The 27,666-nt window shown below is 44.6% G+C and overlaps 1 protein-coding gene across 1 annotated transcript; it reads left to right on the top strand.

Annotated features, from left to right (window-relative positions):
• Positions 1–507: 507 nt before the first annotated feature.
• On the top strand, positions 508–27,064 carry tmem63c (transmembrane protein 63C). The gene is made up of 23 exons (XM_047611775.1): positions 508–605; positions 11,904–12,129; positions 14,381–14,460; positions 15,503–15,590; positions 16,625–16,662; positions 17,345–17,487; positions 18,276–18,327; positions 18,459–18,567; positions 19,122–19,195; positions 19,360–19,440; positions 19,522–19,642; positions 19,770–19,903; positions 20,054–20,176; positions 21,258–21,411; positions 21,498–21,604; positions 22,191–22,277; positions 22,388–22,453; positions 22,549–22,711; positions 22,817–22,922; positions 23,478–23,645; positions 24,154–24,266; positions 24,356–24,430; positions 25,195–27,064. The coding sequence occupies exons 2-23, from the start codon at positions 11,920–11,922 to the stop codon at positions 25,423–25,425; spliced, it is 2,523 nt and encodes an 840-aa protein (XP_047467731.1). The 5' UTR covers positions 508–605; positions 11,904–11,919; the 3' UTR covers positions 25,426–27,064.
• The last annotated feature ends 602 nt before the right edge of the window (positions 27,065–27,666 follow it).

The raw sequence follows: 27,666 nt of genomic DNA, 5'->3' as shown, positions 1-27,666 counted from the left end.
CAGCCACAGCAATGGATGTTGTAGTAGCTATTGTGTGTGGAGTGAAGCTCAAGCATCACACCCACTAGACCATTAGTTGTTGATGTTGTCAGTGGTGATTATATTGTTTTGTATAGGCGATTCTCCTTAATACACACGGTGAATGCAACCTTAAATAGGCTATACGACGTTAACGTAATGACGCGTGAGCGGGTCTACGTCTTGATTTAATCAAACAAATAAATAAATAAAAGACATTTCAATCTACTGTACAATACCCATTTAAGCCCAAAGTCTTCACTCATTTTGCGAACTTAATTGGAAGATATATTTTATGACTTTCATCGTTTAATTATTATTGGCATGCCGTTAACATACTGTGGCTTTAATCTTGCTTTCAATATTTACTTACAGTTTTCTGCAGGGAATACAAATTTTGGCGTCAACACTACTTGACGGTCCCTTGGCCGCTTTCGATGCAGGTGTTTAATTGTCAGACGGCCCCTGAGAAGGTGGGAGTTTCTCTTGTATCTTGGTGTTGAAGGGGGAAAAAAGCCCAGCAGCTTCCCCATCACCACCGCCGCCACCACCACCGCTAGACGCCAGCGATCAGGAAGCTTTGTGAGGTGAGCGATGCGAATTTTAAACTCGTGTACGGCGACGTTAACGTGCACCGGTCGGGCTTTATTTTTATTTTTTTTACTATTGATGGCGCAATCGTTTTCATCAAGTTCCTGGAGGAAGGTGGATGTGCAGTTTGTTCTGAGACTGCAGTAAGCGGTTCGACATAAAATCGCTGAATATTGTCTGACTGGACAGAGAATCACCCCTTTCTCCACCCTTGATGCAAAAATGCGATTTTGAAATTTAATTGGAAAACTTAATAATACGGCACGGGGTTGTTGTGGTTGATGAGGAGGAGCATGTTTCTGGAAACGTGTCAGGCTGTTCCACCCAAACCAGGTGCATCATTTGTTCTATCTGTAACACCTATTGTTTCTCTAGGTGGTAAATGTTTAATGAACAGATTTAGGGATGTGATTGGAGATGCGCATTTATAAGATAAGTCATCTGTGTCCGATACATGTTGTACTTGTGTTAATTTCTCTCTGTTGCATCCTGCTGTCTGTATGATTTACATCAATAAAAACCTCTAGTGGTCTACTGAGCTAGTAGTTTGACCTGTTGAGTCAAAGCTTATCCTGCTGTCCATTTGGTAGATTTTAACTCTTGTTGTTTCTCCCAAAATAGTGTGTTAGACTTTATTCTTGAGGTAACCTGAGGTTACCGATGCTTCCCACTTACTGAATATCTCTCAGAAACGCTTTCTTTTGGAGTGTACATGAATCTGTATTTTTCCCCTTTACTTCCTGTTCACAACTCCTGCCATTTGCACGACAGTAATGAAGGGAGGTGGCCTTAAAAAATGCCAGATTTATAATGGACTGCTGACATTTCAGTGGGCCACTCTTGCGTTGCAACACACTGTGATTCACAGTACCGTCGTACTGTGAGCTTGAGAAACGGGATCTCGCGTAAGTTATTCATTTGTAGTGGAACATGATATGTCAGTTCTAGTGAGGCTGCATCTCCTAAATTTATCACATTCGATAAACCAGATATATGAGAGCAGTGATGGCAATTAGTGTTGTTCATTAATCGGGGAGGAGCGCTATCCTTTTTCCGGGCTCCCATGTAAACATCTTCTATAAATAGAGATGTTAGGCTTTCACAGATGTTTTAGAGATATCAATCAGAACCCTTAATTACTGTAACATTGTCACTCTGCGGGACGCACCTAATGCTGTAGGATAGAAGTTTGAAAAAGGCAAGAACCCAGTATCGCCACATATGTGTCGGATAAAGGGAGAAGTCGTAACATTTTTCTTCAACCTTTGAACAGGGGGTGGGTGTTTGATTAGTCGTGGTTCTGAAAAGGGCATCTACGAAATGTGAATGTAACAAACTCCTACGCACTATTAAATATTTGCGTTTATCGCACATATATTTAAATGTGTTCCACTTTTGTTAGGCTTCAATCTAACTTTTGGTTTGAGTATTTTTTCACCATTTAATGCCTCATTAAACGCCAGAAAGGTGTCTTTCTCTATGAAGCACTTTAGTTTACCACAGTTTGGTGGGTTTCACAAACATTTCATCTGATACTGTGAAAGGATGAATACTGGTCAATGTCAAGTGTCTCACAGGTGTTGAAATGCTTTTAGACTCTAAATTGGGATTGAAAAAGAGATTGCGCTAGTGTTGATGGATATGGTTTGCTTGTGCAGCAGTGACCAGCCACGGACAATGTTGAGAGGGACGTTAAAGAAAATGTTAAGTAAGCTTCTGTCCGTTACAAACATCTACGTTTAGTGCTTACCTCTGTCTGCTTGTTTCAGCACCTCGAGCTAGTGGACAGCTCCAGCTGCACAGTATGAACACAAACAGTAAAAATACTGGCGTAAATGTTGTTGTTTTATGTGTTTTTTTTATCACTTTCGATGAAAATCATTAAATAATAATAATCTGCTCAGGTTGACTTGGAAAGAGTGAACGCGGCAGATGTTACACGGTGAACATGAGTATGAAGATATACCAAACAATGCAGTGAATGGATGTCAATGGGTTTCCTCTTTTTTTTTCTGCCTTATTATATATTAGATTTTATATATAACTAATACTGCTTAGCTTCTGTAATGCCTACCTTTTGTTAAATAAAGGATTGCCTGTCTTATTATATCATCCACCATCCAACCCCGGAACTGAAGGAGGTTATCATAGTACTGCCTTTACTATGGTAATGAATGGGGGTTACCTCTACACTTAGATTCAGAGAGGCAAAGCCCACGCTGCTGACACCTTGCACACACTCCTGTCTTACACCACACAGGCATTTTCCTATGGACTGATGATGATGAGTGTGTTCCTGGCAATGAGACGCTTTGTGGTGTGCATGTGTGTGTGTGCGTTCGTGTGCCATACATTCACAACTGCAGCGTGTGTGAGATGTATTTGTGTGAGTCACCGTCCTCGTGTCACGGGCTGCTAGGTATAAATAAAATGTCACAAAACACTGTGGCCAAACCCTCTTGACAGAAAATCAAACACAAACAGAATATCAGAACAAAAGGGCGGCTAATGATACCACGCTTAGCTGTGAAAGCTCCATCTGTATTCCAGCAGTCATCTAACCACAGCGTTTTCGTAAAATAGGCTCCGCTTTGTTCTTTTTATGCCTTTGCTGGAAAGTAGGCTCCCTGCTATTTGGGATTCAAGCTGTGAATGTTCCTGCCATTCCACGAGGTTTCCACAAGGCGATGGAAGCAGCTTTGTCGCTGATATATTATGCACACTTTGTCACCGATGTATTTTGTTCCCTGGCATACGCTTAAGGAAGTGGCATCAGATATTCTCACAGATGTCAGACTTTCTTACACCCTCTCCCGTCTCGCACTTTATGCTAATGGTGCCTTTTGTTTACACTCTGTAGACTAGCCACATAGTCACATCAGATTTACTTCTTTGAGCTGTTGCACTGGTCTTGTAGGAACAGGTTAGATATTATAATATGTCGGCGTATCCTCTGGGAACTTTAAGAAGTAATTAATTTAACTTTTCTATTCACTAACCTTATTCTTGATTATTTTAGCTTATTATTTAGCGCATTTCCCCCTTAACCTTTAAATTCATGTGTCTAAAAAACTCTGGTATTTTGTTTAATTTGTTGTTGAATATCCATGCTAATTAGTGTGTTTACATGCACAGCTTATTCAAGCTTGTCCCAGTTTACGTGCAATGTAGAAAATCGAATAACTGATGGGAGCATGTCCTCCTCCTCCACACTAGGTGGCGATATGTTTCTTGTCAGCGTGTTAATTCGGCTCCCTTTCCGGTTGATCTATTGTGTCATATAACAAACAACAGACATTCATGTGGCAGACTGGCATTTCTAACAACACCAAGATGGATAATAGTTCAGCTTTTTAAATCTCCTGGTGCCAATAAAATGCACGCTGCCCCTCAGGTGGTTCTTCTACCGACTCTGTTTACCTTCTTCTTCTGCGACCGGCCGTTTGGATGTCTTTGTTCCGGGGTCATACTTCCAGCTCAGTGGTTGTGGTGCATGCGCACATGCATTTTCCTGTTGTAGTTCGATTAAGCACGTACATGCTGGAGAAAATCGACTTCCAAACACATTATCTGGGTGTCCGTCGGAGCAACATGTTGACATGCGCTTAAGTTGTCCAGTTAAAGTCGGATTAAGGCAATAATTCTGGTTTTTCATGTGCATTTAAACATACTGAGTAAAATGATAAACAGTCTGGACGCAGTGCATGGTTCACAGTGTGTCAGTATGCTGAGACGTGTTGTACGTTCAAGGACTGTTTCTTAATAATTCAGATGCTTACAGAGACTAGAGATTTCCCCCAGTGAATCTGTTCTGATGAGCAGCGTTTGCATTTTTCAGTCGATGTTGAGGTGAAGGTAATTTTTACTGAAACTCTCACAAGTCCGTCCCTGGGATCGGCTCCAGCAGGTTTTTGCAGTGTAAGGAGCTGTAGGTGGAATCTTCCAGAATATCTCAGGCATGCAGAGAAAATGCAAATCATTTGTTTATTGAACTGTGCAGGTTCAGTGTCATCCAGCATAAATGTTAGACACCACTGATGCCAGATGGGTCCTAATGAGGAATGGCCCGGTCCGCCCCCCAACAGCAGCAGGGCAGACGCACAGCGCTCCCACAGGGGCCTACTGAGCATGTGCAGACAGACAGGAAGCAGGTGTTAGGTTTGTTGAGCACTCATGCTACGGCTCACTCAGCCTTCAGAAAGAGGCGAGGGGAGAGGATGCCGTGTTAACTGTGAGCTCAGGGCAGACACACCTCAGTGATCCGTGCTTGTGTGTGGTGTGATCGAGTGTGAGCGAGTTATGAAAAGACGGAGAAGTCTCCTCCCTTGCCCTCCACCGAGCAGGTGGTGAGCAGATTGGGATAAACCCTCCGCCCCCTTCTTCCCTCAGGCTGAGTCTGATTAGGGTTGACCATCCACACATCCAACACCACCCTCCAAGCAAACCCTTCACAGAAGGGGCCTGTAGCTCCTCTAGAGCCGAGGTTTAGGTGCACTCAGATGCACTGATCAGATGCACTGTGTGCCTAAAACAAACAGACCTATCCACGTCTGTTTGTCGTGAAATCTGCTTCCGTTTCTCTAATGTACCCTGATTACTTTGGTGATGCTCACTAATAATACCTATGCTCTAATATTTTGCTAATGTTAGCATGCTAACACAACGAAGAAGGACTGTGCACACTGCTCGCAAAACATCAGCATCCACCATGCAACATTAGTGGGGCGCCCCGGGAAAAGCTTTTTGGTCTCACTAAGAGGGTTTGCTAACCAAATGTGGTGGAAATCCTTATCTGAAGAGTGTGGAGGTTGTTGTTAAAGCAGCAGATGAATGCTTAAGGTTTTGGAGTCACGTGTGTGTGTTTAATATTCATGCATCAGACACTTATTGGCATGAAGTGATTGTGACATGAATGAGAGCACTGATAAGCTGGAGAGGCCTCAATACAAATCCTTATTCAACCTGTGGTGCATGTGGATCGCTGGAGAGCTTAGGCTTACCAGCGGCCTGCAGGAAATGGCACCTGCTCTTTGGTGTGTTGATGGAAAACTACAGGGGGTAGACAAACTCCCAATGAAAAATTCATTCAGCTCTGAAGTCACATGGTCACGCTTAGAAATGCTCCCGCGTTGGTTAAAATCACTAATAAGGGGATTAAATCCCATGGCAGCTGTCTGTAATCACGCAGGTCTAAACCAAAAGGCGAAAGTCAGAGAGGGAAGTTCAAGCCTTTACCTTTATTAGACGTATATACAGACGCACAATATATGTTAATGGCAACATAAATAATGAGAAGTAAAATGTGTCCTCTGATGTCTCTGTTTTATTGGTTTGTCAAGAGTCGGTTAAAGAAAGAGGTTTCGATAATCAGGGTCTCACTTTTGAATTAACATGGAGAGCACATCTGAGCAAAACAATGAGACTCATTCTGCCGGCTCAGATCCTTTAAGATGAAGGAAAAGACGAGAGAAATGTTAAACGCTTCCTGTCCACAGATACAGATACTGCTGTCTCATGCACCAGCCTTCGCCAACAGAACAGTGACTGGGGGAAACTGCATGTTTAACGAGGTTGCAGCCAGCGCAGTCAAGACGCCTCTAAAACCGTGGTCTTTTATTTATGGTGATTGCAAATTGTCCTTGGGGTTGGTCTTTTTTATCTCGCTGTGACTGGTAGTTGATTAGGTGCAGAGGTTTGGAAGTCAGCGGTAGTTCACATTTTATTTATGGCTCATTTCTCCCGCAAAACGGCACCATCGTTCGCATTCCCTCGGGCAGGTAATGTATCTTGATCCAACTGAGCGTTTGACTAGGGGAGGGCTAGCTCTTCCAGGGCCGTCCACCAAGTGGTTTATGGTATTTATTAGTCTTTGGTGTCGCAGGGGATTAGACACTACTCCTTTAAAACATGGCGAAGATACAGTATTTACTGAGGCAGATGTTTTCATGAGATACTAGCAGCTTCTCATTTGTAAAAGTAGTTGTAAATACATCAGGTAAAGTGATATAAAGGACAATAAAAGCTAATAGTTGATGCCAACAGTTGATTTAAATCTTTATCTTGTTTTGCTTAACATCTGGCTCTCTTTCACCACGCCCCTTTTTTTGGAGTAAAACAGTTCTGTATACTTCATAGACAGCAACAGTGTAAACGCATTAAAATAAATCCAAAATCTTTGGACACAGATTGGTTGCCATCGCTGACGAGAAGGCAGAGTGGATGCACCCATGGGGGGTCTTCTCACCATTGAGGTGCGTTGGCCACAGCTTGTTTACCGCTGTGTAAAACAGGTCACTTCTGTTATTTCGAGCTGCAAACTTAACTCATGGGTGCACAAAGTCAAACCATTATTACTTAAACATTTACATGTGTAGCATAATTTATGTGGCACACACGTTTGTCAGATACAGCACGTATTGCAAGAACAGGGCAGTGGCATGAGCCTGTGTGGCTCAGCTGAATCACTGTACAAACATCACAGCCTCCTGAAACTTTTGTGATATAAAAGAATAGATTGTGATAGATTATAGTGGGGGCCAGGTTATTTATCTGCAGCTGACAGTTACTGGTTAAGACTCAGGCTAGAATAAATGAACTAACCAACAGGGGGCGACGGTATCCAGTCATGTTGTCTGAGCTCAGACCTATTGCTACTAGAGGACAATTGAAAAATAAAATGTTAATGAGCGTTTCTTTACGCAGAAAAGATTGAACATCTCTGGCCACATAAGTGGGATTGTTGCCTCACCTTGATGCTAGAATGGTAGAGAATAAATTAAGCTTTCTCTATGTATCTTGTGCATTGCGGACTAATTTAATTGCAGTAGTTTGTGTATGTGTCCATCCATGGCTGGAGTCATTTGTTTCCCCCCAAAATGGGTCGGAGACTTGTTGCTCATATCTTGCTGTTTAGGTGTTTGATCTCATCTGATGGAGGATTTGCCGTGAAATTTCAACAATCATGGTGGCCAGATTGGCTTTGTCACGCAGGATTCTTTAATGAGTGCGGTAACATGCCATTTGGATTCCCCTTATGGGCCGTCCTTCCTGATACATAGGAAAAACTACCAGCACACACACTGCAGTTCCAAGTTATACATGACATTTTAACACTATATCAGTGTTACTCTTCTGTCCATCACTGTTACTGTTAATTTAACTTTTGTATGTGTACGTATACATCCTAAGCTTGGAACCCTAACAAAGCTTCATTAAGAATGTTTTAAATGTTTTAGTAGTAAGAATATTACATGTTTCATACCTGTTTTTGTGTTTTATTGTATATTTTTCAGTGCACAGTCTAACAACATGTACTGTATGACAACCAAATACCAGGGCATGGAGGGGAGAATCTGCTGTATTTAACATGGTAAACACACTAAATACATGACAGATGAAGTCAAAGTCAAAAGTAGCCCAAAACGGCCCAAAATGCCCTGGACTCTAGACGGCTAAAGCCTGACCAAACTATTTGGTTCAGATCTGTGCCACACCGTAACCAGTGCCTAATGGCGCGCCTCCAGACCAGCGTTCTGCTACAAAAGTTTTGTGGGCAAGGGAAGCTGGTCTCGCTTCCAGGCTAATGGAGACAGTGAGTAAGCTTGTGGTGTGAGCAGTTTAAATGGTGAAACCAGGACACCACTCCTTACCGTGCGTCACAGAGTATGAATTTTAGCGACTTTTGGAAGCCCGTCGAACCACTGGCATTTCATGTTTGGTCAAAATGGGATAATTTTGGTGATTCATTTCCTGTCACACCGCCGCGACGTTCAATTTTATTCGAAATAACATTACGAGTATTGGATGGCCTGTTTTCAGGCTTGGTCCACGCATTCACGGCCCTGTCAGTATGAATTACCCTCACTTTGATGATTTAATGGCTTCTCGTCAAAATGAAATATCACAGAATACGCAGAACTGGACACTATCCCATTGACCTCAACTGTGCTTGCTGTTAATTAATGCTGATTGGTTGTTGCATTGTCACCGTGAGCTTGTTGTTATGGTACCATTAGCTCAAAATGAATCTCATACCTCGCTTGTCTCTTGTTCTATCTTGCGTCAAGATGCGCATTGTGTGACACTTTGTGAAATAACAGTGCCTTGAAACAATTCATAATACTACAGAAGCTGATTTGATCCTAATGTTACTAGAGAGGGATGAGGGATGTCTGGATTGCAACAGGGTTTGCAACAATTTATTGATCTCCTGCCTAAGTATAATTGTTTTGTCTGCATCACCTCAGGGATGATATCCTCTCTCTCTCTCCCTCTCTCTCTTTCACACACACATGGATACCTCAGCTGTTTTTCTTCTGGTGCAATGAGCAGATTAGCAGACCTGAGCAAGCTTTTCCTTTTTAAAGCTTGGCCTTTTTTTTTTTTTTTTTCTGCTTCTCTGACTCAAACTCAGGTGTATGTCATCACCACCTCGCTGCTCCTGCAACTGACTTCAGCATCTGTGATCGTGATAGTCTAGAGGAGGAGATTTCGCTCACTCTGCGAGGCAGTAGTCACAACACTGCCTCGCGAGCCAAACATCACTCTTTGATCTGTTGCGCTGGCTCGGAAGGCTGAGAAGTGAGCAGAGGGAGAGGATTAGAAAGACTCTGGATTTGCAGAGTTGAGTAAGCTGGAGGAGAGCTGGATACCTTTGGGATCATGTTTGAGTGTATATACAGGCAGAACGAGAGTGACCGTGGAGGCTCGGCACTAAACTGCTGAGTCATGCCGTGACGTTTGCCCAAATGTTGTGTGAAAGCACATCACGGTCAGCCTGCATCCTTCAGCATCCCGCCCGATGCTGGGGGTGGAGGAGAAGCGCTTCTGCGTTAGCGTCAGCAGCCGGCAGCGGCAGAGTAAGCCCGATGCAGGAGGAGGGAAATGTCAGTGTGTCGATAGAGGTCTGTGTAAGCATCTGCTTGTCAGTCTACATCAGAGCTCAGTGTTTTGGGTTAAGGGCTTGCTAGTTGTGTGTTTTGCTTGATGACAGGGTGTCATTTCTGTTTGTTGTAGCTCCTGTTGCTTCTTGTCGTAGTTCTCTCGGCTGCTCTTTGTTTTGCTGCCATCCCTTCATGTCAGAGGCAAAGAGTGTGTTTATTACTGCAGCTTTTCACATCAGACTGATGAGTAAAAAGCAAATGCTGCTTAACGATTAGTGCTATCACAAGTGATGGTTTGGTGAGTTTTGCTGCTCGATCACAAAATAAAAAGAACAGTTTGTCCCCAAAATGTCAATTTTAGATGCAAATTGTCTCCTATATGATCAAATTTTCAGAAAGCCTATACTATAAACCTTTTTGTCATTATTTATCATCCATTTTTAGCAGTGATCCTTTTGCATATTACAGTTGGCCTAAAACCATTGTTGGCAAAGAGAGAAAACGGTATATCTGCTTCTGCAGAAACATTTCGAGAGTGTTTGCATGTTATGGATCTGCTTTATGATCCATCCTCTGGGAATCTCTTCCCCAGTCATGTCCATGGGAGGAGAGGGGGTGGGAGGTCTCAGATGCTAAGTATCTAAATATTGACTGGGGGCTATACAGTTTCACAACAGGAGCCAAGAGAGAGGCAACCGTGGTGGAGAAGTGTCCTCTCAGAGATTGCTGGATTGTATTTCTATGCCTCTGCCCTTTACCAGACCTTTCTCTGTGTGTGTGTCCCATTGATCAGCTCGCCTCCTACACGATGTCCCGCTGTGGCTTCTGTCGCACGCCATTTGGTAAAACTATGACGGAGCTTCCCAGGAAGTGACATAATTGGCGCGGTGATGAATAGCGCCAGGGTTTGGTTCTGTAACGTGCGCCAGTTCTGAGACCTTTAGCATCACGGCGTTTTGGCTGCTGAGGAGCACACAGCGTGCCTCTCAGCCACGGTAACATCCATGACTTTGTGGAATCAAATCTTTCCCCATAAAATCCCCTAATTGACTTCTGTTAGTCATATGAATTCACAGCATCGATACAGAGCTTTGTCAGCACTCTGTTTCTGCTCCATTTCCTCCAACTGTTTATTCAGTGAAGAGTGTACACAAGCTGAGCAGCTGGGAGTCGGGAGTGTATTGATTGAAAGTGAGAATAGCGTGTGCTGCTGGAGGACAGATGGTCCGTGCCTCCATTCTGTGGTCATGGCTGTACGAGCGATCATATCCTATGCATGCTCTGTGGCAATAACTGCCTGTTCAAACTTACAGTTGAGTACGGTTTTTGTTCTGTTTAAATGAGTCTCTTCTTTCGCGCAGTAGAAATATGTCCATGCCCACGTTATTAAGAAGGCTTGTCAATGTTTCTGCCTTTTTGAAGAGCCTATCCACCAGTTTGCCCTTTTTTTATGTAACACCTTGACTTCCATTTGTCGGATAAGGCAACAGACACTCATCAACTGCTGCTAATGGACCATGGTGCTAATTAGACTGATCCTTCAATGTGCTGCAATTAGAGGCACAGTGGTGCAGTGGTTAGCAATGTCGCCTCACTCTGAGTTTCCGTGCGCTTCCTGTACCTACATGGATTCTGTCCGTGCGCTCCAGCTTTTTCCCATACAGTCCAGAGACAAATGGTTCTTTGGTAAATTGGTGATCCTAAATTGGCTCACCGCAATGTGTGTTGTCCTAGTTTGACCATTTAAGCTGCTAACGCCGGACCCTTCCTCACTGTCTCCATTAGCATGGGAGAAAGACAACTTCCCCGCTCACTAATTTGTGGTCTGGAGCCACTCCATTGCAAACAGATTATGCTTTGGCCAATATCTGCCCGGTCAGTCAAATAGTTTTGGTGTTATGCTTTGATGGACGTAAGAGTAACAACGAGGTGGTCGTCCATGTCACATGAACATTGTGGGCTTGAATTTGTGTACAATGAATGGTTCTGATTGGTTGTAAGCATGCAAATATGTATATATATATATAAAAATTGAATGTGGCTACACCAGACTAAGTCTCCACTGAAATGCAAAAACAGTTAGATTTTGTAAATGCATGCTTGTACAGACTAAGTGGGCATTCGGTAGATGGGTGCAAAGGCGAGGGAGTCTATGTAACATGTTCGAGAGATTAAATAAACAAAGTTTCTCTTAATAAATCAAAAAAAAGTTGACTCATTAGCATAGTAGAAAGCTTTTGATGAATATTTCTCTGTGATACACACTTATTCACTGACTGTTCCAAAAGTATTTTAGCCAAATGCTAAATCAAAAGTATAATTTTAATTTCAACAATGTCATTATTCAAAGCTGTATTTATTATCGTCTCAGTTGACCGATGTTAAGTATATATTCCTGTCTCTTTCCCTCAGACATGTTCAAGTCCTGATGGCGCAGTCTGAGCTGTTTGTGACCGCAGCGCCGCTTGGGCAGGCGAGGCCTGTGGAGCTCGATGTCCTGGGCTTCCTGGAAACGTTCGGGGACGATAACAGCACTGCTGAGAGATGCTACCGCTCGCACTCCCGCAGCAGCGTCCTCCAGGGTCTGCCGTTTGGCGGCGTGCCCACGGTCCTCGCCATCAACGTGGTGCTCTGGATGGTACGGCCGCACACAATACACACAGCTTGCACTGTTGTCTCTGGAGAAATCGCGCTGAACGGACATTTGTTCTGAAATCTCAGCTCAACTTGTCGTTTTCTTATTGTCCTGCTTCCTTTGATGTTGATTATTCAAGCAGGTATTTCAACATTATCTGATTGGCCTGTTAAAAAGATAACAGGAAAGATGGCTTCAAAATAAAAGCTTCCAAAAGATAATAGATAGCAGATCAACTATAGTTGGAATCTCCTCTTTAACAGGACACTTGTTGTCCATCTTTTATGCTCTCTAAACCACGTCTTATCCGCGTGCACCGCCACAGCTAGTCGGCCTTAACAACAAGGTGTCTGAATATATCCAGAGCTGCCAACACCCTGCTAAGACATGTTGAGGAGCTCTGATACAAACAGACAGCAAGATGCGGTCAAAGGCCTGCTTCTGAAAAGCTGTAGTGCCTAATGGATATCCTGGTTCAAACACTTCGCTCCATTGTTGGTGATAATAAAGTGGCAGAGCAGCGTCGGACGTCACATGTGGACACGAGTCCAGGCGTCCTGTTGGCGTGTCAATGCGAACAAACCCGCACACGTTTCTGCGTTATTTGGATGACGTTCCTCTCACACTCTGAACTAGCTAATTTAGATTTTATTGAGGAAAGGTCAGCAGCACAGGACGGATAAATACAGGGACGACGGTAACAGAATCTCTAGATCTATTCCTGTGCCTGGACGTACAGTAGCTGCTAACAAGAAGACAAAAGTTCTTATATGACGCAGAGACGAAAAGTTCATCTGTGAGTCAAACGTACCTCACAATTGCATGAAATAAATATAATTGGGAATGTCACATAGAGTCCTGACAGAAAGAAAATTTGGCCTCACGGTTCACCTGTCTGTCTGTAATGAGCTGTTCTCAGTGTTTCCCTATGTAAAACTAGATCACACATACGGGATATTTCCTTTCCTTTTGTGTTAATTATGCCATCACCTTTCAAACACCCTGCAGAGATTTTTCTTTCATAATCATGTACAAGCAAACCCCCCAAAACCAACTCATTATGTGCATGTCATAGTTACATCTCCATGTTTTAACTAGCTTTTAGTGCAATACGGTGTGTGCGGTATTTACAAGCATAGATGCATATTTTCCCTCTTGTGGTCCAGATAATAATAGGCTCCCATTTTCTACTTGTCAGCTTTCCCCCGTTCCACTGTCAGTCCGTGTCAAGCTTGATCTCCGCACTGATATCACTGTCGATGTGCCACCTCCATTTTTTAATTGGCTCATTTTTATCGCCGCCTGGTTGTCAAGCCAACACGGAGGGTTGAGTGCTGTCCCTTAATGACAGGCATGAGTCAAAGCGAGCTTCCCCCCGAGGTGACGGGAGCACGCCTCTGCATCAATTCCATCATCATACAGAATAAATCATCTGTGGGACTTCAGGAGAGCATGCCCACGCACAAAGTCGGAGTAAAACAAACACAACAGGGAGGAGCTGGACACCGGCAAAACACAGAGACGACGGAGAGCTTCCTGTTTTGGGGAAAAAAAAAAGAAATAAAAAGAGGGTGTTTGGGTCCTGACTCCTAATGTGGAATCATTATTCATCTACAGGTCTCAGTCAAGTTCACCTGATTGTCTGTGCTTGGCTTTAGATCACTAAAGAATGAATCATTCAACATTTATGGGCCCGTTTTTCCCATTAACACGGCCATCAGTCCCACCCACTTAACCAAATGTCTTCCCAGCTCAAATGAGGTAATGATTTAACGCTGCGATTAAAACCAAACATTCATCAGCACTTTTGCTCAATTTGCATTCGTCAACATCCATTCATCACGGTCCAGTTGTGCTCCACAGTACGTGGCTGAACAGGGAGCGTTTTCCTTTTGTCGCTCATTGTGATGTTCAGCTCGCTCTCCATTATTCAGATATATTCTTGCTATTGACTGCACTCGCTCTGCTCTCACTGCACATGTACCTCGCGTGCGCACGCTGACCTGTGTTAGGCAGTTTCCAAGACAACCTCATACCAGGAGTACTAAAGAAAGGAGATGGCTCGTTGTTGTTGCTGCCGAGTTAGAAGCTATTGTTTCTGTTGCGATTTATTTTTAGTATTTAGAGGCAAGCTTCGGTTTTATAATCAAGCTGTGCAGCGGTATTTGACTGAGGGCAGATGAGGACAGGGAGTGTGTGATTTCCAGGCGCTCGTAAAAAAAACAAACAAATGTGTTCTTGTCCTGTGTTACAGTTTCTGCTGCTCATCTTTTCTTGTCTGAGGAAGGCGGCGTGGGACTACGGCCGCCTGGCTCTGCTGATGGAGAACGACAGGTAGATCCCTCGCTTACTGTTTCACAACCCCCCAAAAAAATCAGCTACGCTTTCTGGTCTGCGAGCAGCAGCAGATCAACATTTAAGATGGAGCAGTAATTCTCAGCGGGGTGAGGTGAGCCCTGATGCAGCAGCTCCCTCTGCTGGCTGAAAAGGGTACTCAGCATTACTGCAGGGAGCTTCTGTCATTACCAGACCCGTCCTTGCTCTAATGCTTTAATCATATTCTTTATCTGTTAATGGTGGGTCAGAAACACTATATGTGCAGGCCAGCCCTGCACTTATGGTTTAGAGTGTTTTACAGCTGCCTATTAATTTATCTAGCGCTTAACACCGAGTTTCCTCCCTATAATGTCTGCGGTGAAGATTACATACGGTAAAATTAGCAAACAGATATTTTTGAATAGACCACATTACTTAAGTTTAGCAAACATTACTATTACCTGACGTGCTTTAACACACTTTTGTTGTGTTTGGCAACTCCTTAGTATGAGTCAGAAAAAAAAAAAAATATTATTATAAAGATGTTTTAAACATTTCATCAGCTTCCTTTCGATCACTGAGTCTTTTGAATGCCTTCAAAGGTATGAAATGATTCCAGGTGACAGTCTGCACGACTAGTTTTCTTCCACTTGACCTGCGTCTCCTCTCCAGGGGAGTGCGGCCTCGATTAGTGCCGCCTGACGGCCGGTGGTTCCACAGCCCCCGAGGCCGAGCCGCATCCGTACATTGTTGCCACGCGCTCATCTCTCATCACAATTCAATTACACTGCTTAATTTGACATGCTGTTGAACCGTCAGCGGTGAGGCACACAGACAGAGATTTCCACAAACTCAATCGCAGCACCCGTTTTATTAGATTGGACCACATTGCATGTGTTTCGTGTCTTCTTCGTACATATGAATTGATTTAAAATGGGCAGCCACATTGTGTGTGTGTGTGTGTGTGTGTGTGTGTGTGGTGCACTGAAATGGTCTCGTCAGGCCGCAGTCTGTGTGACGATCTTGCGATTTCTTTGTGTTGATTATCTTCCCACGTTAGTCTCACATCCCTGTTTTATGGAGAACCAAGTGAGAAAGAGAAGTCTCCGTCCGAAGGCAGCCCCTCTGACTCTGAGACCAAGGACATGGTAAGTCTTTCATCAGCTCTCATAGATCAAATCGCTGCTTATCAGCTTGGTATAAAAGGGCTGCAGCTTTTTTACATTTTGCTCCAAATTTTGGTGATGTCTCTGTGACCAGCAGACACAATCCAAAGAAGCTGTTACTTACTAGCTTTTTGTCAGTTGATAATCCACCATCCACCTGTAGTTTAGTCTATGGAGAAGCCAGAACAATTAAGAAATGTTTCTTTCGCTCCTCTGACTCTCCTCCCGTCCCACCTCCGTGCTCGGCTCTGCGGTCTTGCCGCCCGCGGCTCCACTGTAGCCAATCCTGTTCATACCGCAGGGTGGAAAATATTCCACTGTCTCTGCCTCTGCTGCTGACCAGCGCGGCTCGCACCACAGGACACTGATGTGCACCTGAAACCAGGAGGGTCCTCTTGCACGTGCACATAGGAGTAGAGCGTATACAAGCAATAAAGAATGGACCTGCTCGAATATTTAAAAACGCCTCCAGAAAACTTTTTATCAGAGAGATATTATAATTAAAATTAAAATAAAAAACATAGATGGATAGATTACAGACATCTGCACTGGAATATAGTGGCCAAGCCTGTGACATAAAAGCTCAAGAAATACAATTAGACAGTCCGCCGGACTTGTTTTAATGCATTCACAGTACCTCCTGTTGTCTGAGATGGCTCTGTGTAAAATGCTGTAAGAGGAAAGTTTGGATCATGACTCATCTGGACTGTCTGTGACTCCATGACACCTGTGTGACAGACTGAGCTCACTCCCCGAATGTTTACGACGGTGTAAGTCGAAGAGTCAGACTGGAGTCATTGGCCTGGGCCTACACACAGCTGAGGCTGCAGTAAACCGATTACAGCTCCAAGCTAGACATATTAAATCTCCATCTCTGTGTCACTCATGTTATTAGGATGCAAATAGTGCATGGATGCATGCAGTCAGATGTGGCGTGTAAAAACTTGCATATATGTCTCATATGTCTTTAATAAACAGCTTATTTATCAACTGCTTTATGATTGTCCTCCCTCCAGGGCTTCTGCTCGTGGCTCTCGTCTCTTTACTATATGAAGTAAGTAAAGGCAAACCCCGTGTAATTATTTTATCCTCCTTTGATCTTCCATTTCTTCACTGGCGCTCCGTCTTCAAAGCTCGAGTCACCATCAAAATGTAAGGTCTCGTGGTGTATCTCATTTAGCAGAAAAAACAAACGAGTCTGGCCTCGCTCGACCGCTGGTGCCGTGGTTTTTTTCCCCATCGAAAATTTGTACTCGCTGTGCACAACGGATTTAGACCTGTAAAAATGCAATTTGCAGGGGTTTCCATGGTTTCCATAGTATTATGGTGGTTCGGGCACTTCTGTTTTTAGCTCCCGTGCCACGGGCTCACCCTAGGATCCCTGGGAAAACTGGAAACCCACCTCACGAGTTCCAATTGTGTGGGCTACCATGAGACCAGCTAGCGCCTCTTTTGTTCTTTTTCATTTTTTTTTCTTTTTTGTTTTTCCTCTATTTTATGACACTGGGTTTCCTGAACCTCCTGCCCGGTAATCACAGCTTCTGAACCTTCGCTTCACTCACGACGAGGCCGAAGCCGGAGGCCCGCTTGTCCACATCGCTCCGCTCTCATTATCATTACATCTGCATGAGTGGGAATCTCGCCACTGACACCTGTCTCTTTTTGTCGTGTTGTGTAAAGGGGATTGAAATCGGAGGCATTTAAACTGACAGTGTTCCTTCTTTCTGTTTGTGCAGGGATGAGGAGATCCGCAGCAAATGTGGCATTGACGCCGTCACTTATCTGTCCTTCCAGCGCCACATCATCCTGCTCATGACAGTGGTTACCCTGCTATCTTTGGCCGTGATCCTGCCGGTCAACTTTTCCGGGAACCTCCTGGGTATTTCGGTCCCAACATGATGGTCTAGCTAGCGAGGGATATCCTTTACCTCGGGAGGCGCACAAGCCCACACAGACACAATCCCGTTACATGAAACAGAAACCTTTAAACTATCTGTGGTCCAGTTTAAAAAAAGAAACAGCGTCTCGCAAAATTTAATTTAACTCTGACGTTAATGTTGACCTGAACACGTCTTATATACACAGAGGCCGCGCTTCATTTAGAGGGAGCTGCTAGCATGCCGGTGGCAAGTCATCAAACACTTGAAATTGTAGGAATAGAGAGTGCTTCATTTCCTTTTTAACATACACATGTAGGTGTCAGGGGTGTGATGGTGGATAAAAGCGGCTGCTAAATAGCAGCAGAAATTCCTTTTGGCAGTTGTGGAAATGTTAGAAAAAAAGTAATTCCACAACAGGATGAATGCTGGGGCCATTATGGGGTCTCTGAGTAGCTGGGCTGCCCGCAGAAACTTGGCTGTCATGATATAGACCAGTGTGTCACCCTCGTCATTAAATAAACCAACAGCCGTTGACGGGCTGCCATAGCAACAGCAAACAGAGAGTTTTCCAAATTAAAACGGCCCGGCTAGGCATCACCGTGATGTTTGGAATTAGTGTAAAATTCATTGAGAGATATTTTATTAAACTGGATGGAAAACATTCTCTCTGAATAGTGGCATTGCTTCATTTCGGGCCTCACCCTCTAGACAAATGGGAGGGGTTTCCTTTCAGCCATTACAGAAATTAAAATGTCTCGCTCTGCGTCGTGTTTCATTATTTCTACAGGAGACAGTCCCGAGAACTTTGGAAGAACAACACTGGCTAATGTTAGTGCGAAGTAAGTCCAACACTGCAGGCCTGGCATCAGATCTCATGAAACACCCCAGAACCTTTGAAATAAGAAAAAAAAAAAAGGAAAAAGAAAAGTGGGCTATCTATAATTGTCATATGTGTTCCTGTGCCTCAAAGGGACAACTTTCTGTGGCTGCACAGCATCCTCGCTCTGGTTTACTTCATCATCACGCTGCTGTGTATGGCTCACCACTCGATACGGCTGGAGTACAGAGAAGATGAGAAGGTCTGTCGGCATCACATCATGCTAGAACAAGGCCATGCTTTCCACTGTAAAAATACCCATCGTATGTAGACTAGTGTGTCTCCATTCTTCAGACCTAAAGGTTTCACTTCATGAAAACAAATAATTATTTCAAGGCTGGTTCGCGTCCTATGAGGATGGAGTGGCAGTTTCGGGCAAGATATCCAGAAAATGTATGATTTAAGAAATAAGGACCTTTGGAAAATAAGAAAAACTAAACATCTGTAGTTATGCTACTGGCTCAGTAGGCTGCAATAAGAGCAGTGCTCACCATGAACAAAATAACTGAACGAAGTTGCAAAAAAAAAAAGATACTTCATTCAGATTAATCCATTCAATAGTCACCAAAGTGGCTGCACTTCACCCTTATGACATGCAATCCATAAAACGGCTCACCACAAAGATGAACCTCATGGTGGCACTACAGGAAAAGACAACCAGGCAGAATCTTTCTCCAAAATATTTCTATTTGTTCCAGTGAAGTTGTGCACTCATACTAACATAACTCAACGCCATGGTTGTGCTATGTGTTACAGGTAGCCAGGACACTGATGATCACATGCATACCCAGAGAGATCTCTGACCCCGGACTCATCACCAAACACTTCCAGTACGTGTGCCTTCTTATCTGTTTAATTGTTACGTCAAGTGAAACCACCTCCATGTGTTTGATCGCTGTTATCAGAGAGCTTCGTCTGGTTTCATTTAATGCACAACCTCAGTATGTTGTGCTGCGGTCGTATTATAATTGACTCCCTTCCCTCTGTTCACCAGTGAGGCCTACCCCAGCTGCACTGTCACTGACATCCGTTTCTGCTTTGACGTCCACAAGCTGATGCGGCTGGACCTGGAGAGGTACGCTGACGCTTTACAGGTTGGACCGGCGCACTTTGTGACGATTATGACTCCTGTCTGAGAGGTTGTTGTCTTTTTCAGGCGCAAGGCAATGAAAGGCAGGCTGTATTTTGCTACAAAGGCCCAAAAGGAGGGGAAGATCATGATTAAGACACATCCATGTGCTCAGATATTCTGCTGCGACGTATGCGGCTTTGAGAAGGTGAATTTTGTCGGCATTACTTGTGCACAGAAACTGTTTAGCCACTGGATGGCACTGCAGTGCAACCATATAGTAATATTGTCATATCTTAAGAGTGGACAAACTTTTATTTTTTTTTTAACTGCAGGTGGATGCAGAACAGTACTACAGCGAGTTAGAGGAGAAGCGGACGGATGAGTTCAACGCTGAGAAAAACCGCATCACCATGAAGAGGCTGGGCATCGCCTTTGTGACTTTCCGCGATGAGAGGATGACTGCTGTGTGAGTAAACACAGCAGCGCGACACCAAGGTTTATGTGTGCTCGGCCCTCTCACCATATAGACAGACGCCGTCACAGCGGAGGGCGACCACAAAATTCCTGGTGTGACGCGCTGCAGCAGCGCTTTCCAACATCTTCCTTTGTCTTCCAGCATTGTGAAGGACTACGGCCGCGTACACTGCCGCCGCAGGCCCCAGCAGTCGAGCATCACCACCGTGGTGCAGTCGCACAAGTGGGGCGTCAGCTACGCACCTGCTCCCAGTGACATAATATGGTGAGTACTGGTAACACTGCTGGTGCACCACAGTTGTTGTTGTGGCGCCACTTAAAGCTCAAGGATCCCAATATTTCCTTGAAACTCCCCTATATTTACCAAATTGACAACATTAGAGTTCCTTACCCATCTGTGATATAAACTCCTTTGATACTGAGTTACTGCACCAAGAAGTTGAACACACCCCTGGCAAGGCAACCACTCAAACTCACACCTACAAATATATTAAACTACACCGTATGTCATCTGAGGGTGAAACCCCGAGCACCCAAGGGAAACCACACCAACACAGATTCTGATGTGCAATATCTAATTTTGCATGACTTGTGCATCATTTAGACACTTTCCCCTGTAATTAGACCTGACTTTTTTGGTATCTTTGAAAACCTCTGGATTGAGACAAAACCAGAGTTCTACGGGTTCGCTCGTCTGTGCAGCATTAGTGTGCAGTAACTGGAGCGTGACTGCTTCAGAGAAAAAAAATCTATCATGTTTCCTTTTTCATTCCCTCTTCTTTTAAGATGTTTGAGATGCACCAGTTGGCCGCTGCCCGCGTGGGGCCGATCTCAGGACGTCCACCTTAGCTCTTTGACGCTCTGTGATTGGATTAGCTTCAGCCTCAGCGTGTTTGTCAACTTGGAAAGCAAAAGCAGCAGTCGAAGGGAGATTATGTAACAAATGAGGGATGCATATGTATGGGAGATTAACCAAGGAGATGGTAGCACTCGCTGTGTGTGTGTGTGTGTGTGTGTGTGTGTGTGTGTGTGTGTGTGTGTGCGTGTGCTTTGCACCTCATTGGCTGCTGCATGTTTGTGTGTCTGCGTGAATGTGTTTCAGAGCTAACGAAAGTACCAGAGCAGCCGTAGGTTTTGCGGGGGACTTTAGTTCCTTCCTAAAAAACTGAGCGCTGAAGTGTGTTGTTTCCAGCCTGCCCCTTAGTCCAGCGCAATGGAAACATGCTCGGCCCTTCTCTCAGAGCTGGCTATTTCAGGCGTGTGTCAATACGTAGAGTGCATTTATGTCGGGGGTGGGGGGAGTTTAACTGTCATGAACTGAGGCTCATTATTTCTCCCATCGCCAGGGAAAACCTGTCGGTGTGCGGCTCCCGTTGGTGGCTCCGCTGCGTCCTCCTCAACATCCTCCTCTTCCTCCTGCTCTTCTTCCTCACCACTCCGGCCATCATCGTCAACACCATGGACAAGTTCAACGTCACAAGGCCCGTGGAGAGTCTGAGGGTTAGACTTTCAGAACTTTGGGCCTCAAGTCGCTCGTTTTGAGCCGCTTCGATCTCGCTGATTAACCGTTTTGCCGTCCGACACAGAATCCGGTCGTTACCCAGTTCTTCCCAACCCTCCTGCTGTGGGCGTTCTCCGTGCTCCTGCCCTTCATCGTCTACTACTCCGCCTTCTTTGAGTCCCACTGGACCAGGTACTCACCAGCCATTGACTACCACTCTCCTCCGGTCCTTCTTCAAATGGACCCTTCATGTGTTGCTACTTGTCTTCCTCTCAGCGTTTTCCTTTTTTTTTTTTCTCGTTTATTTATTTATTTTTTCCTCTTTCGCCCTCTTGCTCTTTTTACTCTCTCCCCTCTCTCCCTCCTTCTCTCCGCCACTCTCCCTGCACTGTTATTCTAGGCAGGTTGTCATAGAGATCTCTGTGTGTGGATAATGATATGCACAGTAGCCGCCATGTGCCGTTCCTGTGCACACGGCGACTACTGTGCAGGAGGAGGAGCAGAACAACTGTCCATAAGGAGACGGCACCTATAAGCCTCCCTTCTTTACGTAACCGCCCCCCACAAACGTGTTGTGCAGGCGTGATGTGCGAAGGAGCGAATGCAAATCAACTGTTCGCCGGAGTGAGAAGCGTAGTTCGTGCTAATGAGCAAACGTGGAGTCAGCTGATTTTTCACTGCTGCGTTTCACTTCATAAATGTGTTTTCCCGATTGTTTTAGGAAATGTGTGTTTTCTTAATCGTGCTATTATACGCTAACATTCACTTGATGTCTCAGATCTGGTGAGAACCAAGTGACGATGCACAAGTGCTTTTTGCTCCTGGTCTTCATGGTCATCATCCTGCCCTCGCTTGGTCTGTCAAGGTACACACTGACCGTTGGACGCAAGACACACACATATGCATTTTTCTACCCGTATTTTGAAGATTTGCTTACAAGCATTTCCTTTTTTTTATATTTTACCTTCGCTGCAGTCTCGACCTCTTCTTCACCTGGCTCTTTGATGTCCACTTCCTGGATGAGAAGGAAGTCAAATTCCAGTAAGGTTATGGTTTTTGCTTCAAACACCAACTGTTCGTCTGAAAAGGTGTTTAAAGAGCAGCCAAACTCTCTCTCTTTTTTTTTGTTGATGCAGGTGTGTGTTCCTTCCCGACAACGGCGCGTTTTTCGTCAACTACGTGATTACCTCCAGCCTGATCGGCACGTCCATGGAGCTGCTTCGCATCCCGGCTCTGTCCGTGTACGCCCTCCGCCTCTGCTTTGCGAAGTCCCAGGCTGAGAGGATTCACGTTAAAAGGGTCAGCGGCAGAAGCCTGTGTGGCAATTTTGTAACGTGTATTCTTTTATGTCTAGCTTGATTTAAACATTAAGAGGCGTTCTTGTGTTTGTGTTTTTGTCTGCAGAGTCAGGCCTATGAGTTCCAGTTTGGCCTGGAGTACGCCTGGACCATGTGTATCTTTGCTGTCAGTATGACCTATAGCATCACATGTCCCATCATTACACCCTTCGGTGAGCGACATACAATTACCCGCTTGTATCATCATCATCTCTTCTTCTAAACATCGTTTCACTGCTGACTGCATCCAACTGCATTTCCCTCTCGGCCATGTATGCATGTGTCTGTCTGTGTGTGGGCTCTCTCTCTCCTCGTACTGTAACCTCACTCTCCTCTGCTGCCTGCCAGTCCGATGCAGTCTGTGTGAATTTGCTGCTGTAGTCCCAGACACCCAGACACGGCGAGCCGCGAGCCAGACGCCCACTCTGCTCCTGTCTCTGCCCAGAGCTCACCAGGCTCGTATTTACTCCTGCAGCGCTAATCGTCAGTCCGAGCAGGCCTCTCGCAAGCCCTGCTCCTCTGTGCGTTTTCACCTGAGCTGTCCGCTGCAGATCGGTGTCACAGTGATGTCTCTGTGGCAGGACTCGACGCAAAAGTCACACTGTTTTTACACAGCCTAACTTCCTCAGTGCATTTATTAAACCTTTGGCTCGACGTGCACTGGGATGGATTATCATGTCGCAGGCTTTGGTCAGTCAGCGTGTGTGTGTTTTATTGTGTCCCCCTAGGTCTGCTCTACGTGATCCTGAAGCACATGGTCGACCGATACAACATCTACTATGCATACGTTCCCACCAAACTCAACCAGCGGATCCACAGAGCGGCCATCAGCCAGGTCATGGTGGCTCCCATCCTCTGCATGTTCTGGCTGCTCTTCTTCTCCGTGCTCAGATTAGGTACTTCATCTCACACATTTCTGCCCTGTTAAAGTCTCCAAAACAATCTAGTGCAGGGGACTTCAACGTTTTTCAGACCAAGGACTGAAAAAAACTGATGGAGAGATTAAGTAGGGACCCTCTACCTACTATATTAAACTCAGCCTAGTGCTATTTATAAATACTCATTATAATCATTTCGATTCATTATTAAAGTTTTACAAATAATACACAGGTTGAAATATATATTTTTTTATTTCAAACATGTGCAACAGCAGGGTGGCGATGAAGCTACAGTGAACATAAACATACCTACATATATCATGCACTGTTAGCTTCTCTTCAGCTAAAATTGGCTCAGCGGCGATAGGGGCGAGTCCTACTGTGTACACAAGGTTTAGATTGACAGGTTTCAGCTGTCAAATGTCTAATCAACCAAATATTTTGTGACCCCCCTGCAGTACAGGGTTAAAGACCTATGATCTACTGCATTATTAGTTTTGATTCCCGTGTTTTTCTACACTCACAGGTTCACTTCATCCCATCACACTCTTCACCTTAGCGTCCCTGACCTCCTGCGTTGCCTGTTACCTCCTCCGCTTGTGCCTTAGGAAGCAACCAGACAAGTCGACAAGCTACCAGGTCAGCTCCGCTAAAACCTCAATGAGATCAACTTGAGCCAAAGACGCACTGAAGAAAGCTTCCACCACTCATCGCTTTCTTTGTTTCAGATGTCCGATCAGCCGGCGGAGGGGACGTTCACTGATGCAGACAGGAGCACTGTATCATCCACCACCGCCTCCAGTGTCAGTATTTTATCCGTTTGCTATTACATAGTTTACAGTTTATTGCGTTATATTGCGAAATTTAATCTCTTTTCAAAGACGTAACACGGCGGCCTGGGTTTTAATATGTGTAGCAGTTATATTAGGAGCTGTTGTTGAATGAGTTTTCCAGGCTGGTGGGAAGCTGTGACATGTCAGATTAGAGAGTGCCTGGCAGAGATGTGGTCATGAGTGATGGCGTCAGAGTGTGAACTCCAAAAGACAACAAATGTGCAAATACAAGAGTCATGATTTGGGCTTAGTAGCTTGCTCAAGTTTTGGGTGAGCTTCAAAGCCCACTAATAAACTGTGGTATGATTGGGAAAATAGTTTAGTTGTGCATTAAGTTATACTGTTCTGCATTTATCAGCGACCGTTAATGAGTAGTTACTTAGCAAAAGATCTTTTGTGGTATATATTTAACAGTACAAACTATTTTTATGATTCTCCAAAGCGTGTAATTGATATCGTCCCCGCATTATAATCTTACAGCGGATCCATTAAATGAGCATCCGGAATCATTAATTTGTGACTATATTAACAGCAACAATATGATGTTCCACTGGCTGTGCAGAGTACAGCGACCATGATACATTGCACATTTTTGGATATCAACATCTTAAGTGTAGGGTGGAAAAAACTATCCTAAATTTAAAGCTATACTTTCATCCCATATAGTCCCTGTGATATAAGTGATTTACAGCACGACACGATCATAAACTAAATGTAAGATCTGCCTCCCTCAGCTGTTTGTGGCGTCCGTGCTGCTGGAGCCGGAGCTGGCGTTGACTCCGATGCCCTCCCCAGCCCACCACAGCTATGGCGCCATGGCCAGCTCCCAGAGTTCAAGTCATGGACCGGCGGATGAAGAGGAGGGCGAGGAAGGACACGCCCAGACCCGGGAGACCGAGCTCCAAGACCCCCCAGACCCCTATGCCTCCAGCCCGCTCATGGACAGCCCTGTGGCCTACCCGTAACGCCAAACTCATCTCCACGTGTCCTTCAGCTGGGGAACACAGATTACTAAAGGCCGCGATGCTGCGTTTTTTCACCAGTGACCTCAGGCACCAACTTAGCTGCCTCAGACCCTGAGACTAGATTGCGCTTGTTAGAAAGGTACGAAGAACGTGAAGAGGAGAAGAGCTCGGATCCATGTAATCATCACAATAAAGCGGACGACAAACCCGTCTCAGCAACTACATGTACAAATTATTTCAGTTAAACAGTCAAATGCTCCGCAACAGGGATTCAATTCTTCTTCTATGGCTTCATTTGCAAATTAAAAAGGTGAAAAGTGATGAGAGCGACCGGGGTGGAATTGCCTTTGGGTTGCTATCAGAGAAACTCTGCCCATGCTGTGCCACTTGGACATGAGCAGAGGTGAAAGTTCCCATGAGAGTGGGTGGTGTGAGCAGGCTTGCCCCGGCAGACTGACAGAGTGGTCTGGGCACGGGTGATATCTGGTTCCTCTGCGGCAGTGCTCGGCGAAGGCTGAGGGTGAGGGCAGCTAGTTGTGAAGCCATCTGCAGTGAGAGAGCAGACAGACGGAGGGCCGAATGTAACTCGGAGATGTACTGTAATATATGTACACTCTCGCAAACAGAGGCACAAGCAGCTTGACTCAACCTGAAGCTTGTTGTAACTATTATCAATCTGAGGTTGTTATTTTTGCTACAGTATTTATTTATTTATTTATTTTTTTGGTGTCGTTGATGTTGTGCTTTGTGGTTTGGCGGCCACGGAGGATTGGGGAAGGATTTGCAGAGCTGTCCCATCTTAATCAGAATTGATTCATTATGCTGTTTTGGTTGTGTTCATGATCTAACTGGATTTTTTAATTTATGTATTTATTTTGAATCAAGAGTATGATATTTTTGTAAGTGCGCCAACATTAATACTACTCCCATCTAGAAGCAGTAAGAAGCTACCGCACAGTCTGTTAGCTTAGCTTAGCACAAATTGGAAGTGGAGGGAAATAGCTGAGAAAAGGTTGGTGCAGTGAGTTTTGATTATGCTAAGTTAAGTTAACCGGCTGCTGGTAGTAGCTTCATGTTTGCATTTGACTCTAGGCAAGAAAGTCTTTCTTAAAAAGTTGAAATGATTCTATAAGTTGCAAGAAACATAGTCAACTGGATTTACACCTGTTCGAAAATATGCCATGGACTCTACTTTCTCTCATTTTGCTAATCATGTAAATTACCCTGCGTCACAACTAAGGCCATTATCATTACACTTACAGGTTTTAGTTGTGAAAATGAAAACATATACACACAGTACGCAGCACGTTTGTCACCACTGTGGCTCAGAATAATTTATTAATTAGTTTGGTGTTGGTCAAATATTCCTAAAATTCTGTTTCTAATGCATTAACAATCAAGTACTACCATCTGAGTTAATTTAACGTACTCTATCTTGTCTTCTCCACCTGTGCATGTGCGTATGATGTATAGATGAACTAAATTCATTCATTTGCAGTCGGTCTGTACGCTTGCCGTGTCTTCTGTCTTTATTTTTACTCCCTTGTGGCGAGTGAACGATTTTCTCATGAAACTGAATGTTAACTGATTGTAGTTTGTTATTCATGTCTTTAGCTGTGCCTTGAGGAAACCCCCCCCCCCCCCCCCCCCCCCACCCCTTTTATTGTGTGACAATCCAGCATGGCCTGAAATATGCCGCATGGACTGAAAGCTAAATGGAGGACGACCAAAAGATGAAAACACGACACAAAAAACTCAACAGTCAGTTCTTGGCTCATTAGGAATAGACCAGACGAACACAAGAGTCGGCTCCTTCCATTAAGATATTAGACATTAAGATAAAAGTCATTAGTTTCCTCGGTGGTCATCCATCTGGGGATGTTCAAATTTCTGTCTTGGGCACTTTTAGGACGCAGAGAAAGTTCTGATACAGATTTATGACAACTGAGCGAAACTCATCTGTTCATGAAGACCCATCAGCAGGAATCAAATGCTCTGGAAGAAGCGAATGAGTGAATTTGTGTGAGACGTGTGAGACTCCGAGGTCAAGATTGAACCGTCGAGCTCAGCTGTGCGCTAACTTTGTGTTCTCACATCACATGGGTTGTATCGCTTTTTAAACATGTTTTGTATCGTGGCCTCGTTGGTGCCTTGTTGTTGATCTCAATCGATATCTTTTCAGTTTCAGTCGCTGTATATTTTTTGATCATATAATATGTATGGCCAAGGTCTCTGTACAGG

The sequence above is a fragment of the Mugil cephalus genome, chromosome 17 (assembly GCF_022458985.1).
Source record: "Mugil cephalus isolate CIBA_MC_2020 chromosome 17, CIBA_Mcephalus_1.1, whole genome shotgun sequence".
NCBI lineage: Eukaryota > Metazoa > Chordata > Actinopteri > Mugiliformes > Mugilidae > Mugil > Mugil cephalus.
This window is presented reverse-complemented; position numbering and strand designations above follow the sequence as displayed.

Excerpts from the sequence above, each read along its gene's own strand:
- tmem63c (XM_047611775.1), top strand. The coding sequence starts at position 11,920 with ATGGCGCAGTCTGAGCTGTTTGTGACCGCAGCGCCGCTTGGGCAGGCG. Across the intron at positions 21,412-21,497 it reads GGCCCGTGGAGAGTCTGAGG|AATCCGGTCGTTACCCAGTT; the intron begins GTTAGACTTTCA and ends CGTCCGACACAG. Across the intron at positions 22,923-23,477 it reads TCCCATCATTACACCCTTCG|GTCTGCTCTACGTGATCCTG; the intron begins GTGAGCGACATA and ends GTGTCCCCCTAG.